Source organism: Microdochium trichocladiopsis (genome assembly GCF_020744255.1).
Source record: "Microdochium trichocladiopsis strain MPI-CAGE-CH-0230 chromosome Unknown B0I36scaffold_7, whole genome shotgun sequence".
Lineage (NCBI taxonomy): Eukaryota > Fungi > Ascomycota > Sordariomycetes > Xylariales > Microdochiaceae > Microdochium > Microdochium trichocladiopsis.
The window spans coordinates 2,774,467-2,788,170 of NW_025763550.1; the positions used below are offsets into that span (position 1 = coordinate 2,774,467).

Sequence of the window (13,704 nt, forward strand, 5' to 3'; positions counted from 1 at the left end):
CCAAACACGCCGCCAGGTTGGCCCGTCCAACCAGGGGACCTCAAGCAAAGCAATAGTACATAGGGGAGCAGGAGGCCAGATACCCGACAGCACGAGAGGTCTCCCTCAGAACAAGCCCGCGGCTTGCTCCTGCGAGGCAGGCTGCACCTCCGCAGCCGGGGCCCGCTGCTCGGCAGCGTCAAAGTCGCGCCGCGTCTCGGTAACCACCGACACGGGGCTGCGGGCCTCCTCCGAGCTCCTCTTCATAATCTCGTCCTTGCGCGCAACGGACGGCCACTTGATGTTGTTGTTCTTGGCCGCATGCTCGGCCTCGGCCAGCCACTCGCGCCACTGCGGCGTGATGGGCGCCGCCCCGTTCTTCTCGACCCACGCCGTCCGCTTCGTCTCGCGGATCGCCCACCACAGAGTCCGCGTGAAGCTCTTGACGCCCTCGCGCTGGTCGCTCGGGTCCGTCTCGCCGTGCGCGCCCTGTGCGTAGTCGGGCGTGATGTCACGGACCTCGTACCGGCTCAGGTCCCAGAACAGCTTCTTGGGCAGCATCCCGAGCAGCCAGTACAGCCCGTTGAGAAGGATGTAGCTCGCCGCGATGAAGACCTGGCTCCACCACTTGCAGTTGCCGAGCAGGATGACCGTCACCATGAGCAGGAACGTGCCGATGCCCATAAGGGCGCGGTACGTCAGCGGGCCGACGTGGTAGTCGCACTCGTCCGTGCCGTAGTACAGCTCGCGCGCGACCTCCTCGGTGCACTTGATGACCAGGAACGCGCCTTCGCGAGTCCGGATGACCACGTCGCCGTCCGGGACCTTGTTGGTGTGGCTGCGCTTCATAAGCACGGGCCGCCACCAGGACGCGAGGCCAACGACAGAACTCTGTATGGCAATGAGCGACACGGCAACAATGGCGGTTGCGTCTTTAACCACAGCCGCGACGGCAATGATGCCCAGCGTGAGGCAGAGGGAGAACACGGCGAGGATGTGGACGGGCGAGAGCAACGTGGCGGGGATGGCCGGGCGCTCTTGCGTGTTGGCCAAGGTAGGGTTGGCCACAAAGTCTTGTACTCTCTCCTTGACAGTGTGCCGTCTCTTGATGCCCGGTTGGGGGTCCTCGCCGTCTCGGCGACTCGCCCTGCTGATGGCACTCGTCCGTGGCTGTGCCTCGGCAGGGGCAAGCTCTGCATCCGGAGGAGGACCTGGTATCCGCACGGATTTCGCAGAACGTGGCTGGGAAAGGGCCGTCGCAGTTTGGCCCGTGCGGAGTCTACTCAGCAACGGCCGCCCGTTCGTCGTGACTCGCTGACCGAGCTCGACATCTCCTGCCGTGTTCATGTCCGTGTGTGTAATCTCGAGGACCTTGAAAGCAAATGCCGGGAGCTCATCGAGAGGATGTATGATGTTGGCGAAGAAGCCAACGCTGTCGAGAACGACACCGCTGTAGACGCCAGTCATCTTGGCCTTGACCTCGGGCAGGCGTACCGGCCTCGAGGGCTTGAGGAGAGCTTGCGGTGCTGGAATGATGCGTGGCAACAGACACAGGGCGCTGGCTGTGATGGTCTGGGAATGGTCGGCGATCGAAGACTCGCCAATGACGGCGAGCAGGGTGACGACGTCGAGGCGCCAAGCCATGGGCCCTCCGTCGGATGTGAACCACAGGTCCGCGCCTGTCAGGCCCTTGAGGTTGGTGTTGTCGGCCATCTTGAGGCAGCTCGGGGGTATTGAATCTGTCGTAGGGGCAAATCGAGATTCGGTGAAGCTACTGCGGGGGTTGCTGAGGCGATAGTCTGGTCATGAGGAAGCGAATTGTCGTGGTGGGATCTAGCTGAAGTGTCTGACTGAGCCTGCGAGCTTGTCGAAATGGGGATTGTGCACGGGGCGGCTGTGTGGCGGCCAAGGATGAGGCAGTGGTGGGATATACGCTGAGGGCGGAATAAATACAGTGATGGCTCGCGATGGTCGCTTGGAGGGAATAGAAAGAGCAGGAATGTCGAGGGCGCGGCGTGAAGCGCAGCTGAAGCTCGAGCTGGCCAGCCGAAGATGAAGAGCAAGGCTGTTTGTTGGTTGACAGCAGGGGCAGCAACCTTGAAAGAGGCCCGGTCCTCTAGAGCCTGGTCCTTCATTGTCTTCCAGGGGGGCGGGCCAAGCCAAGCTCGACTGGGGTTAGCCTTCCCGAAGCTGACATTGAGCAGTTCCCACTGCGAACACTTGCGACTTGGCAGCGCTCCAAGGCTGCTTCGAAACATGTTGGCTGCGGGCGGAGCACTTGCACGCATCATGGTGGCCGTACGTGGCGGACGTGGGCGCTTGCATTGTGCTGCATTGCTGCCCGTTGCCGATTGTCCCATTCCACCTCAAGCAGGCGCGTTGTAGCGGCTCGGGAGTGAATGTCTTGCACTGCAGCACCGCAAGCGCGCGGCTGCGGCACCCCACAATGCCAATGTTACACCAACACACGACCGCCACGGCTCAAGCCGTTGCACGGTACCCAAAGATGCCCGACTTGTTCGGGTTTTTGAACTCGGTCATAGACTGCAGTTAGAATTCTCTCGCTCATATCATCAAATGTATTTGTTGAATCAACAGGAGCTTGTGCTCCACCCTAGTCTACCGCTAAAAGCACAAAATACCTCCAGACAAATACTGGCCAGGTATATAAAACAAAACGTGTCAAGCAGGGGACCTGGAAGCCAGGTCAGCATGGCGGTCGCTCTTCGCTCGTGGCTTGTCACAGTGAACTCAAAATATCGACCGCTATTACAAAATCAAAACTTCGCCCGAGCCCGATCCGCTCTAATAACGTTGTCGGCTTGCTCGAGGCGCTCGAGCTCAGCTCGCTTGTGCCTTTCCTCCCGAGTCTCAGCCCCCGTGGCAAAGGCATCACTCTCATTAATCCACTTGATAAAGTCCTCCCAACGGCGTGCCCACTCCGCTTGGATCTCGCGCCGTTCCGCATTGTCCAAGCACGCGTGCTGTAGACTCCACTCGATCAGTCGCTTGCAGACATGCAGTGTCATGGCCTGCTCCCCACGTCCCCTGCCGACAAGAAACTGGTAAAAATCGTGTGAAAGCGTGGACCGGAACAACGTGGGGTTGTCACTGCTCAGAGCACAGTGATAGCCAGACAACAGAAGCCCATAAACGGCGTGCTTTGATGGGTGAGAGCTGAGGCCGAGAATCTCGTTCGATATCGGGCAGCTCTCGATACAGATTCTCTTCCGAATCACATCGTCTCTGAGCTGTGGTTTGGAGAGAAGTGCAAACCCGTGTCCTATCCGCTCGGTATTCTCCAGCGCCAGCGCCGTCTCAAGGTTGTTGTCCGAGTCGTCGTCAGTCTCGCCACAATGGAGAAGGAACGGAATGTGCACGCCGCTCTCCCTGCACCTAGCTTGAAAGGCGTCCAGTTCCGCCTTGAAATACGACAACGGCTGGCCCTGCGACTCCTCGCCCACCAGGTCGAAGCCAGCGATGTACTTTGGCCATTTCTGCTTGAAAGCAAAACACTCGTCGAGAGCCTCCTCGATCTGCAGTCTCGAAAAAGAGCGAGGTGTGCAGTAAATGACCTTGAGACCGCCAAAGTACTTATGCGTGAGTCCCTTGTGCCTCTTTGCGTCGAGCTCTTGCTTGAAGGCCTTGTACTCATCCACGATAATGCGCATGGTATCCTCATTGGACAGAGTTGTCAGGGACTTTCCGTCTGCTGAGATCCGGAAAATCTGGTTGTTGCGCATAAAGTTTGGTCGGATCTCGGCGTATTGTATGTTTTCATCGGCAAATTGCTGCAGGCATCTTTTGGTGTATGCTCTGTACGCCGATTCGTAGTTGAAGAGCCCTTTCATCATCCTGGTTCGTCCATTGAACTTGGCCCACGCACTGTTGCCAGTTGTATGATGTTAGTGTTGAGAGTGACACAACCTGAAAGGCGAGACTCACCCAGCCTGATTCTGATGGCAATCATATGTCTCCCCAGCATGAAATACAAGCTTCGACGCTAGCCAATTCCGAGATTTCATGCTCACGAAAGGCTTTAAACCCAGCCATTCTGATTCGGACCGGAAGTACCCGCTCTCTTTCTCAATTGCCACCAGCGCCGCTGACTTTGTGAACCTGCCGGACTTCGGATCAAAGCATTCGTGTACAGCATCCCACTCCTGCCGGAACCTGCGGTATGACATTTTCCGCAGGTTTCTGATTCTGCCATGCTCGTGCTTTTTCGAGTGATCCGCCAGGATCTTCTTCTCATCTGCTGAGAAGGGATACCGTATCGGGTCAAAGACGCTGTAGGGCTGCTCATGACGCGGCGGGAGTATGAGAAACTGGATCTCGCAGGTGTCAAAGCTCGGCTTGTCCACGAGAGCCATGTCGCTGCTGATGGTCATGAGGGCTTCTTTCTCGGCATGCGACAAGAGGAAATGCGGGTCCAAATTTGCATTGAAATGGACGTGCAGGTGGCCGCCTTTGGGCATCCTTTCGACGATCTGAAGCACCTGCGACCGCCTTGACGAGACATGGCTCGCGTCTGGCCGGTACGTGCCCTGTGGTCCGTTGATGAGGTTCACGTTGACGAGGTAGTGGTCGTCTGGCCTCCGGGGATGTAGCTGGCCCTGGAACCCCACCAGGGGTTTCGCAGGTTCAAAGATGTTGACAATGTCGTTTTTCCTGGCATTCTGGAGCCTGCGATTCGCCTCGTGCTCCTGCGGTGTGGGTTTCGAGTCACCAAGGATGGCACGCCAGGGATCGGTGGGATCGTGCCGAGCGCTGGTGCTCTGCTCTTGCCTCCGCGTGGCCATCTTGGTGATGTGCTGGACTTTGTGGGCTAATGATGAGGTCGGTCGTGCCGAGTCGACCTTGCCGTCGTTGCCACTGGGGTCATCCTCCGGATTTGTACTGCAGAACGCCCCCATCGGGAGGGAGGAAGGTGTGGATGACGCTTCTGGTGCGGGCAGGCTTGAACAACGCCGATACCAAATGCGACCCAGTGACAACGTGCGCATGGCCCACCAGGAGGACCGGCTTGGGGCGATGAGACTGGTAGCGCGGCTCTCTCTTTGACAAGCGCGCTTGCCAAGCGATTCCAGTCGGGGCGGAGAAGTTCCACTTGCAACAAAGCGCAAAGAGGCCGCCTTTGGTTGACTCCCGTGATGGAGTGCGGTGCTGATGTGGTCAAGGTGAGAATGCGGTCGGATTGCGCGCGAGCGAGTGAAACAGGATTGTACAAATAGCAAGCCTGGTCATGCGGGCGAGGCGGGACAAGCCAACCCTGGCAATCCCTCGGGTGAGATCAAGCGCTGAAGCAAACCCAAAAGCAGGGCACGCCAATTAGGCTATTGCTTGGATTTGCTAGAGACTGGTACAAGAGATGGCAAGCCAGAAAGCTTTACGCTTGTGGAGAAGGAGAATGATTGCGTGACTACGCCCTGCGGTGTGTTGGCGGCTGCGCAAACCGGGCTTCTGGGGGGCGGGGGTTTTCCTGTCGTTCTGGGGAGGAACAACCATGTCAAGGCAGCCAGGCCTTGGCACGTGCTATCCTTTTGACATGGGAGCAATCTGGCGCCAGTTCTTCAGAATACCCCAACGCATGACGGAAACGGCCTCCAACACTCGACTCCTTGAACCTAGGGTAAGGAGGCACCTCACGAGAATGACCACCCGCCACTACACCGCCATGCTGCTTGCCCTGCTGCTTGCCCTGCTGCGCAGCGCCTTGTTCGCCGAAAACAGCATGTTCCCTGCGCCCAAGGATGACATCAGCCACCCAAAGTCCTACGTCGAGGTACAACAGACCTCCCATGTCGTCCCGGGCTGATCGGAGATCCGCCATTTCGGCCAATGGCGGCAGGACAGGCAGACTGGCAGGCTCACTCCAGTAATCTGGGAGGACCCTTGCCATAGCGCCGGTGCCCACCATCCATCCACACCCTGGCGCTTAGATGAGCCGAGTGGGCATGGCGCCAGCACGTGGTGAACCCTGGATGGAATGCCTTGTTGGCAACGGCATGTAGAATTACACACAGACACACACACAAACACACGTGCGCACGCGCTCCAGCCCTGGGTGTGGCAGCTGGATAACTCCCTCTTTGATCCAGTGTCGTGTGCTTGCTGGTAGCCAGCCCTGAGACTGTTTGTACCCACGATGGCTCGAAGCCCCCCGGCCGGACTCCCAGGGCTTCAGGGCTGGCTTGAAATGTCCATTGGGCAATTCAGCAGGCAGCACGCCTCCCACAGCCCCCACGCCAGCGCTAATGATTGTGGAGTGCAAGCGCTTGTGTTCTGACAGTTGCCCCATTCAACAAGGCACCGATCAGGCACACCGCAGGGCGGAGTATCAATTGTCATCAACACGCAGTTTCAGTTTGCTTCCGCAAGAAACTGCGCTACATGCACCTGCTCGCCGCTTCAAGGCGATTGGCATGTGCGTGACACCATGACAGCCGACAACAAAGCCACCGATGAAACTACCCAGGTTTTCTCTTTGTTCTAGTCTTGGTCTAGCAAGCGACAAAGCAGACTCGGCAAATAAGGCGCAAACACAAGATCAAAACTCCGTCCTCGCCACAGAAAATGCTCAACGACCTCGGCTAAACACTCCTCCTACTTTGCACGGCAGATCCTTCCAAGACCACACAACCAACAATGTACCTAAGATAGGCATAAACTTTTGGGGGCTTTCTACTAAGCGCGCGGCAATCTCAGTCGCGACCCAACAAGTGCGTTTAGCAAACTCTATCTCTAATCCTCGAACTTGATGCTGTTGGACTTGTTGATGTCAAGTGCGCCACCCCGGTATGCGCCGCGCTTCTTCTTGTTCTTCTCCTTGGTGAAGCCCTTGCCCTTGGTGACAATCAGGTCCGCGTGTGCACGGTCGCCGTACTCGTGCGACACGTAGGCGTTGGAGCTAAGCCGCGGATCGACGTAGACATCCTTCTTGATGCGCGAGAAGGGCTCGTTCTGCTTCTTGGCACCCTTCTCGCCCTTGCGGTTGTTGAGGACTGGGTTGGGAGGCAGCGGCGGGTTGGCAGGGGCGGCCTCGAATGCTGGAGAGGTCTTGTCGAGCGTGGCCGAGGTGTCAGAACCCTCGCTCGCGACAGCCTTTTTGGCGCTCTTCTTGTCAGACGACTTCTTCTTGTCGTCTTCAGAGTCCGAGTCGCTGGACGACGACGACGAGTCAGAGTCAGACTCTGGCAGCGGCACCTTGGCAGCTGTCTCGGCGACCTTGGCGGACTCGGACTCAGAGTCGGAGTCGGAATCAGAGTCAGAGCTGCTGTCAGACGAGGATGAGGAAGACGATGACGAGGAAGAGTCAGAGTCGGATTCAGAGCTGTCTTCTTTGGCGGCAGCCTTGGTCTTGGCCTTCTTGTTCTTGGGCTTTTCAGCCTCCGACTCGGAGTCGGAAGAGTCTGACGAGTCTGAAGAGCTGGCGCTGCTGCTGGCCTTGCGCTTTCGGGGGTTTGCGGCCGCCGAAGTGCTGGCGCTTGCGCCACTAGTTGTAGACTTCTTCTTGGGCGCCTCGTCATCGCTGTCGCTGTCACTGTCGCTGGAGCTCGAGGAAGACGAGCTGCTGCTGGAGGAAGAGTCCGAGTCGCTGTCGTCGTCCTCGCCAGCATCGGCCATGGAGACGTCGTCGCTATCGTCGCTGTCATCATCGGAGCTGCTGGAGTCGCTGCTGTCACTGCTTTCGCTACTGCTGCTTTCGTCGTCCTGCTTGGCCACGACGGGAGTAGTATCCTTGCTCGAAACGGTCTCCCAGGTCTGGTACACACTGACGAGGGAGTGGCCGCCATTGTCCGCGGCATCAGCACCACTCCAACCCTTCTTCGCCCGGTGCTTCTGAAACTCGCGGTGCGCCTTGTCGAAGCCCTGGTCCGAAAGGAAGCCCTCGACAAGATTCATGAGCTGGCTGGGGGGCTCCTGGGCAGCGCTCGTCGTAGCGGTGGCGACGGCCTCAACCGGCTCAGCCTTAACGTCCTTCTTCGACTTGGCCATCGTGTCGGGTTGGGATTGCGTCGTTTGCTGTGCTGTAGCTTTCGTGTCTGAGGATGAATTGTTCGAGAAGAGCCAAGCAGGGGGAGCTTGCGAAGTGGAGGCGGTCTTTGTCGTCTTCTTGGGCATTGGCTCGCGACGTGACGGTCGTCTCTAGTAACACCAAAAAATGGTATAATCAAAAGATCGCGGGACAAGTTTGCGCACGCGGATCGGCAAGAATGCTAGGAGTTGCGCTCTCGGGCGCGCAGCCGGGGCCAATCGAGAAAAAAATGTGGGTTGCGATAAGGGACTTTTTTCTGCCCGCTCTGGTTGACGCTAGGCCAGGCTGGGTGCGCCAGATGGGGTGACCGCTTTTGCCAGGGGGTTTGCACGGTTGGGTCCCACTAAACCACTCTGGGTCATTCATTGTCAAGCTCGAGACAGCGTAGGGTGCAAGACATGAATTATGATGGCCACCGTGCTGCTCAAAGCTCAACTCCCATAACCATCTCTTGTCATCGCTGAAGTCTATATCTATATGAAGCCAATAGACCCAGCATCGTACCTAACACCACGCCTCTTTCTACTATATAAACCACTCATGTCTATGTCTATGTCTAAATACAAGACTTTGGTGAAGCTGCACCAGGCAGTTTTTAAAGCTGCTCGCCACACTTCTCCCAGACAGCCAGGCCAGTTAGGATGGTGCTTACCACCATAGCCGACCCGACTGTGCCATCATCCAGGTCAAGCCAGCCCACGACCGCTCCTGGAATCGTGATATCAAACGCACAAGCCAACGCCCCGCGTCCAAGCTTGTACATCTTGGTTCGTGTCTGCTGCCGACGAGCCTCTCTGTCGGCTGCGACCTCGCGCAGCCGAGCCTGCTCCTCCTTGAGCGCAGTCGCCTCGTCTTTGCTACTACCTTGGGTCTTCTCCTTCTCTGCCACGCCGCCATCTGCAGCGGCGCCTCCTCCTACGGCGACTACCTGCGGCACAGGCGCGTACGCCATGATGCAGAACATCTTCCACAGGCCAGAGAGCATGCCGCAGACCAGCGCGAACAGCCAGAAGCGCTGGGCCTCGATGTTGATGCTCGTCCTCGTCGCGCGGTCCCAGACGGCGAGCCCGTCGATGTCGAGCACGTCGAGCATGGTCGACGTCTCGAGGAGCAGGTACATGCCGTTGAAGGTCTTGGCGAATATGTCGAGCCACACGTCGGCGCCGACCACTCTCGTGGAAGGCGAGGCCGGGGAGCCCTGCTTCTCCTGGACGGAGGAGTACAGCTTTTGCGCGTCCCGAAAGGACTCGACGAAGCGGAAGATGCGGAAGAAGCGGCGTGCCAGGTTGAAACGCTGCTTGAGCGAGACCAAGATGGCCAGGGTAAGCTCCGGTGATGCCTCACGGCCTGTCCATGTCGCGATAAGAGTGAGCAGCAGCTCAAATGGTAGGGCGCAGGATGCAAAGACCTGCGCCAGTGCCTGGAACAGACGCAGGATGCGCTCAATGCCGACTGTGACGGGCGGAACTATGTCAGTGAAAGGGACTTGCTCGCCAGCCGTGCGCGTAGTTGGGGCTTGATATGTGCTGGGGCAGTGAGACAATGGGGCAGAGCAGAGGCGCTTACCTGAGTCGGTGGTAAAAATAACAAATTGGTCCAACGTCCGCGCCATGTTGCCAGAACGGTCCTGATTGGGATGGGGAACAGTTCCTTGGGCGCTTAAATGAAGTCTCACATTGATCCTGGTGTGATTGGAAGCAACAATGTCAGATGTCCGGAAATCGCAGCGGTGAACTGGCTGGCCCGAGACCCAGTTTTCCAGTACGACGTGCCGGCTTCGGCCAGCAATCGTGTTCCCGCAATAGGCCGGACACGACATGCCTGCGTTCTGGCTCAATGCCCTGACAAGAGTCATCGGCCTGTCTCTACTCTAGCCACAACTACAACTACTTTCGTTTAAGAGCAACTCGGCCAGTTTCATCACTACTTCAGAGGTTGTTCTCATCAAACGCATTCTCGGCTGTCTAACGTTGCACCATACGAGTCACCCAAGGTGCGGAACATGGAGAAACCGATTGATGGACTATGTACAAAGTATCAGTAGTTTTGACAATAGTGTGCAAGCTCTTCCAAAGCCAGACTTATGCTCCAGCTATGCAGGATATGTGGATTATACCGGGTCCCGCTGGAAAATGATTATCCTTCTCCGCAAACCACCTTACATGCCGGGAGACACAAGCTTGCCCTGCGCCCGGGACTCCGGGTGCCAACCACCAGCGAGCGCCTCCTTGCCACCGTTCTCAGCTGCAAACTTCTGCATTCTCGCCTCGAGCTCGGGACGGAAATGGCGGATAAGACCCTGAATGGGCCATGCGAAAGCCTCGCCGAGAGCTTTGATGGGACTCGTCAGTATCACAGATCTTCTGAATTGTGAGATCAGATGGAACTTACCGCAGATAGTGTGACCCTCGACCTGCTTGGTCAGCTCCTGGAGCATGTCAATTTCACGCTCACGGCCTTGGCCCTTCTCAAATCGCTGCATGATCTGCTCAGTCCACTTGCTACCCTCGCGGCAAGGCGTGCACTGGCCACACGACTCGTGGCGGTAGAAGTGGCTTAACCGTGAAATAGCACGAACGACATCGGCACTCTTGTCCATGACAATGACAGCGGCAGTACCAAGACCAGACTGGCTATCCTTGAGTGCGTCAAAGTCCATCAGCTGGTCGTCGCAGACAGACTTTGGCAGAATGGGCGTAGATGAACCTCCGGGGATGATGGCAAGCAGGTTGTCCCATCCACCCTTGACACCGCCGCAGTGTTTGTCGATGAGCTCGCGCAGGGGAATGCTCATCTCCTCTTCAACGGTGGCGGGGTTGTTGACGTTGCCAGAAATGCAGAAAAGCTTCGTGCCCTGGTTTCGCTCGCGGCCGAAGCCCGCGAACCAGCTTCCACCTCTTCTGCAAATTGTAGGCGCGACAGCGATAGTCTCGACGTTGGCGACAGTAGAAGGGCAGCCGAAGACGCCGACAGCAGCCGGGAACGGGGGCTTAAGACGGGGTTTGCCGGGCTTGCCCTCAATCGATTCGATCAGCGATGTCTCCTCACCACAGACGTAGGCACCGGCACCACGGTGGATATAAACATCGAAATCGTAGCCGGAGCCACAGGCGTTCTTGCCGATGAGGCCGTCGGCATAAGCCTCGTTGATGGCGTTCTGGAGAACAGCGGCTTCGTGAACGAACTCGCCACGGATGTAGATGTACGCGGCGGTAGCGTTCATGGCACGGCCGGCCACCAGGCATCCCTCAACGAGCTTGTGAGGGTCCTTACGCATAATCTCGCGATCCTTGCAGGTTCCAGGCTCACCCTCGTCGGCGTTGACGACAAGGTAACGCGGCTTGTTGTCCTTGTCCCAGTCCTTGAAGTTCATGAAGGACCACTTCAGACCCGAGGGGAAACCAGCTCCACCTCGTCCACGCAGACCAGAGGCCTTGATCTCGCTGATGATCCAGTCGTGGCCCTTCAGAATAATCTCCTTGGTCTTGTGCCAGTCGCCCATCTTCTTGGCGTGCTTGAGGTCGGGAGGGTATCGGCCGTAAAGGTTCTGGAAGATGCGGTCCTGGTCGCGAAGACCACCATACTGGCGCTTTGGGGCACCATCCTGCACTGTCGCAAATCCCCGTGTGGTCGTGGAAGCGGCGGCCCGGGAGAGGGCCTTCGCCGAGGCGGCGGACGGCGCAGATGTTCTCGACAACATCGCTGCGATTTGGTGTTGCCCAATTGGACTGTGAGGGGAGAAGGTCGGATGGCGTCGAGGCCAGGATGGTGCAGAGGTGCCGTTGTCTAGTGGCAGCAGCAAAATGATGAGGCACTTGGCTCCACGAGACAGCTTGGATGCGGAATCCCTCGGCGCTGATTGGCTAGCGTATGCACTGTAGCGTGCGCTCCGGTCAGCCGTGGGTGCACTATCCCTTGCCACAATGAAGTCATGGATTCCTGCACAAATACCCTTGAAACGGGGTGCGTCTCCGCATAACTCGATACAGAGCTTCCATGTGCCCCACGATTTATGTCTTTGGCATGCCGCGATAGCTGCATCACGCATTCCTCGGTTCAGAAGCATGGCCCCACCACAGCCTTGCTCAGGAGATCGCGCTTGCGAAGCTTCCCAACTGTCGGCACGCAGCGAGGACTGCTTCCCACGCAAATCGTTCCTACCAGTGTCCATTCCTGCCCTGCTGTCAGGCATCATGATAGTTGTAACTTGAGAGCCACGAATCGACAACAAGGCACGAGTTCCTAGGCTGTGCGACACCATTCATCTCGACAGAGCCGCCATGGCGACTTCCAGCAGCAAGCGACAATCGGTTCTCCCCCGAGCACCAGCTGGCCCGAAAGCACCCGTCAACTTCTCCTCGTCGCTCATCATAGCCGACTCTGCTGTTCTCCTCGGGCACCATACGATCAACATCAGCTCAGAGTCCGTTGTCCATCCTCGTGCCAAGCTCGACTCGTCGAACGGCAGGATAACAATTGGGCGGCGTTGCATTATACACGAGCGAAGTCTGCTAGGCGCTCCGTCCAATGACAAAACACCGATCGATTCTCGAGACGGAGTAGTCCTTAGTGATTACATCACCGTGGACGTTGGCGCAGTGATTGAGTCGGGTGGCACAAATATCGGAGAGTCCTCGACGATTGGCGTTGGGTGCCGAGTGGGAAGAGGCGCGAAGCTTGGTAAGGTATGTCAAGTTGCACCGCATAGTGTCAATGGCTCTGGACGGATCTGGCCATGCCCTTATGAACAAGTGTCTCGTGCATGCTGAGTGCTGATCTCATGCTCGATAGCATTGTACACTCACGCCTAGGAGCATCGTACTGCCTGGTGAACGTATTCCGGACTTTACAGTCGTCTATTCAAATGGCACTAGGCGCACCGACAACCGTCGGGTGGCCGACCTGAAGCACAAGACGCAGGCGCGCCAGATTGATGTGTTGAGAAGGCTGATTCCTAGTAATCCCGCGAAGTTTCAATGATACCCAAATGCTCTGTCGCCAACAATGTGCTTCTCTTCTTGGATGGCGTGCTGTACTGGCCGCGAAACAGCGTTGCTGAGCAAAATGCGGGCAACAATAAAAAAATGTAACTCACCAAAATGCTGCAAGTACAAGCTTTCTTTGCAAAGCAATGGCGCAAACAGTGGGGCGGGCATTGTGCTTGTTCACGAAGCGAGATAGGATCACCCGCATCGTGCGATTGTGCAACCAAAATTACCGTCTGACCTGGACGTTCACCACAGGCCGAGGCAAGCGTTTGACCTTTGGCCACTCGTCATGTTGTAACTTGAATTCATTCTTGACTATTTGTGCATACCTCAGTCATGCTCAAGATGATCATTTTGTGGCACATTGCCTAACGACTCGAGAGATGAGGTATCGCCAAGTATTGGCATGCTTGCACTGCCATCAGTAGCCATTCTTTGTGTTGTTTTTGGTGAGCTCGATGAACAATTGTTGTACAAGCCTCTTGATCAAGTACGCCTTGGGCTGATCAGGACTATACAACCACCCTTGTCAGAGTCGAGGACATGCAGCTGCGGCTGGGTCAGCCTTCGGGTAAGCGACCCGCGTGACAACGAATCGTCGACGCCCAATTGTGGCGCAGACACTGCAGGGCTTCGGTCAACCTTGCAGGAGGGCTATATCTCGCAGCAGGCTGTGCTGGGTATTTCTTCCACTTTTCG

The 13,704-nt window shown here is 57.2% G+C and overlaps 7 protein-coding genes across 7 annotated transcripts; 2 read left to right on the plus strand and 5 right to left on the minus strand.

Annotated features, from left to right (window-relative positions):
• Nucleotides 1-105: 105 nt before the first annotated feature.
• On the minus strand, nt 106-1,623 carry B0I36DRAFT_246508 (uncharacterized protein; the record flags this gene model as incomplete). The annotated part of the gene is made up of 1 exon (XM_046150235.1): nt 106-1,623. One exon carries the CDS (start codon nt 1,621-1,623, stop codon nt 106-108), a length of 1,518 nt encoding a protein of 505 aa, XP_046010828.1.
• Nucleotides 1,624-2,756: 1,133 nt separating this feature from the next.
• On the minus strand, nt 2,757-4,781 carry B0I36DRAFT_351473 (uncharacterized protein; the record flags this gene model as incomplete). Its single annotated transcript, XM_046157015.1, has 2 exons — nt 2,757-3,864; nt 3,925-4,781. The coding sequence occupies 2 exons, from the start codon at nt 4,779-4,781 to the stop codon at nt 2,757-2,759; spliced, it is 1,965 nt and encodes a 654-aa protein (XP_046010829.1).
• A 704-nt stretch (nt 4,782-5,485) lies between these two features.
• Nucleotides 5,486-5,797, plus strand: B0I36DRAFT_365151 (uncharacterized protein; the record flags this gene model as incomplete). Its single annotated transcript, XM_046159094.1, has 1 exon — nt 5,486-5,797. One exon carries the CDS (start codon nt 5,486-5,488, stop codon nt 5,795-5,797), a length of 312 nt encoding a protein of 103 aa, XP_046010830.1.
• Nucleotides 5,798-6,723: 926 nt separating this feature from the next.
• Nucleotides 6,724-8,103, minus strand: B0I36DRAFT_365152 (SRP40, C-terminal domain-containing protein; the record flags this gene model as incomplete). The annotated part of the gene is made up of 1 exon (XM_046159095.1): nt 6,724-8,103. One exon carries the CDS (start codon nt 8,101-8,103, stop codon nt 6,724-6,726), a length of 1,380 nt encoding a protein of 459 aa, XP_046010831.1.
• A 299-nt stretch (nt 8,104-8,402) lies between these two features.
• B0I36DRAFT_328489 (peroxisomal biogenesis factor 11) lies at nt 8,403-9,704 on the minus strand. Its single transcript, XM_046154595.1, has 2 exons — nt 9,584-9,704; nt 8,403-9,469 (listed from the first exon to the last, which is right to left on the minus strand). The coding sequence occupies exons 1-2, from the start codon at nt 9,627-9,629 to the stop codon at nt 8,613-8,615; spliced, it is 903 nt and encodes a 300-aa protein (XP_046010832.1). The 5' UTR covers nt 9,630-9,704; the 3' UTR covers nt 8,403-8,612.
• On the minus strand, nt 9,705-11,808 carry B0I36DRAFT_328491 (NADH oxidoreductase). Its single transcript, XM_046154596.1, has 2 exons — nt 10,409-11,808; nt 9,705-10,348 (listed from the first exon to the last, which is right to left on the minus strand). Exons 1-2 carry the CDS (start codon nt 11,715-11,717, stop codon nt 10,176-10,178), a joined length of 1,482 nt encoding a protein of 493 aa, XP_046010833.1. The 5' UTR covers nt 11,718-11,808; the 3' UTR covers nt 9,705-10,175.
• A 285-nt stretch (nt 11,809-12,093) lies between these two features.
• On the plus strand, nt 12,094-13,258 carry B0I36DRAFT_328493 (transferase hexapeptide domain-containing protein). The gene is made up of 2 exons (XM_046154597.1): nt 12,094-12,702; nt 12,809-13,258. Exons 1-2 carry the CDS (start codon nt 12,298-12,300, stop codon nt 12,995-12,997), a joined length of 594 nt encoding a protein of 197 aa, XP_046010834.1. The 5' UTR covers nt 12,094-12,297; the 3' UTR covers nt 12,998-13,258.
• The last annotated feature ends 446 nt before the right edge of the window (nt 13,259-13,704 follow it).

Bases quoted from the DNA above. Each gene is read 5' to 3' on its own strand.
- B0I36DRAFT_328489 (XM_046154595.1), bottom strand. From the start codon at position 9,629: ATGGCGCGGACGTTGGACCAATTTGTTATTTTTACCACCGACTCAG. The intron at 9,470-9,583 runs GTAAGCGCCTCT...CGCCCGTCACAG, and splicing joins TATTTTTACCACCGACTCAG to TCGGCATTGAGCGCATCCTG.
- B0I36DRAFT_328491 (XM_046154596.1), bottom strand. From the start codon at position 11,717: ATGTTGTCGAGAACATCTGCGCCGTCCGCCGCCTCGGCGAAGGCCCTC. The intron at 10,349-10,408 runs GTAAGTTCCATC...GTCCCATCAAAG, and splicing joins CGAGGGTCACACTATCTGCG to CTCTCGGCGAGGCTTTCGCA.
- B0I36DRAFT_328493 (XM_046154597.1), top strand. From the start codon at position 12,298: ATGGCGACTTCCAGCAGCAAGCGACAATCGGTTCTCCCCCGAGCACCA. The intron at 12,703-12,808 runs GTATGTCAAGTT...CATGCTCGATAG, and splicing joins GAGGCGCGAAGCTTGGTAAG to CATTGTACACTCACGCCTAG.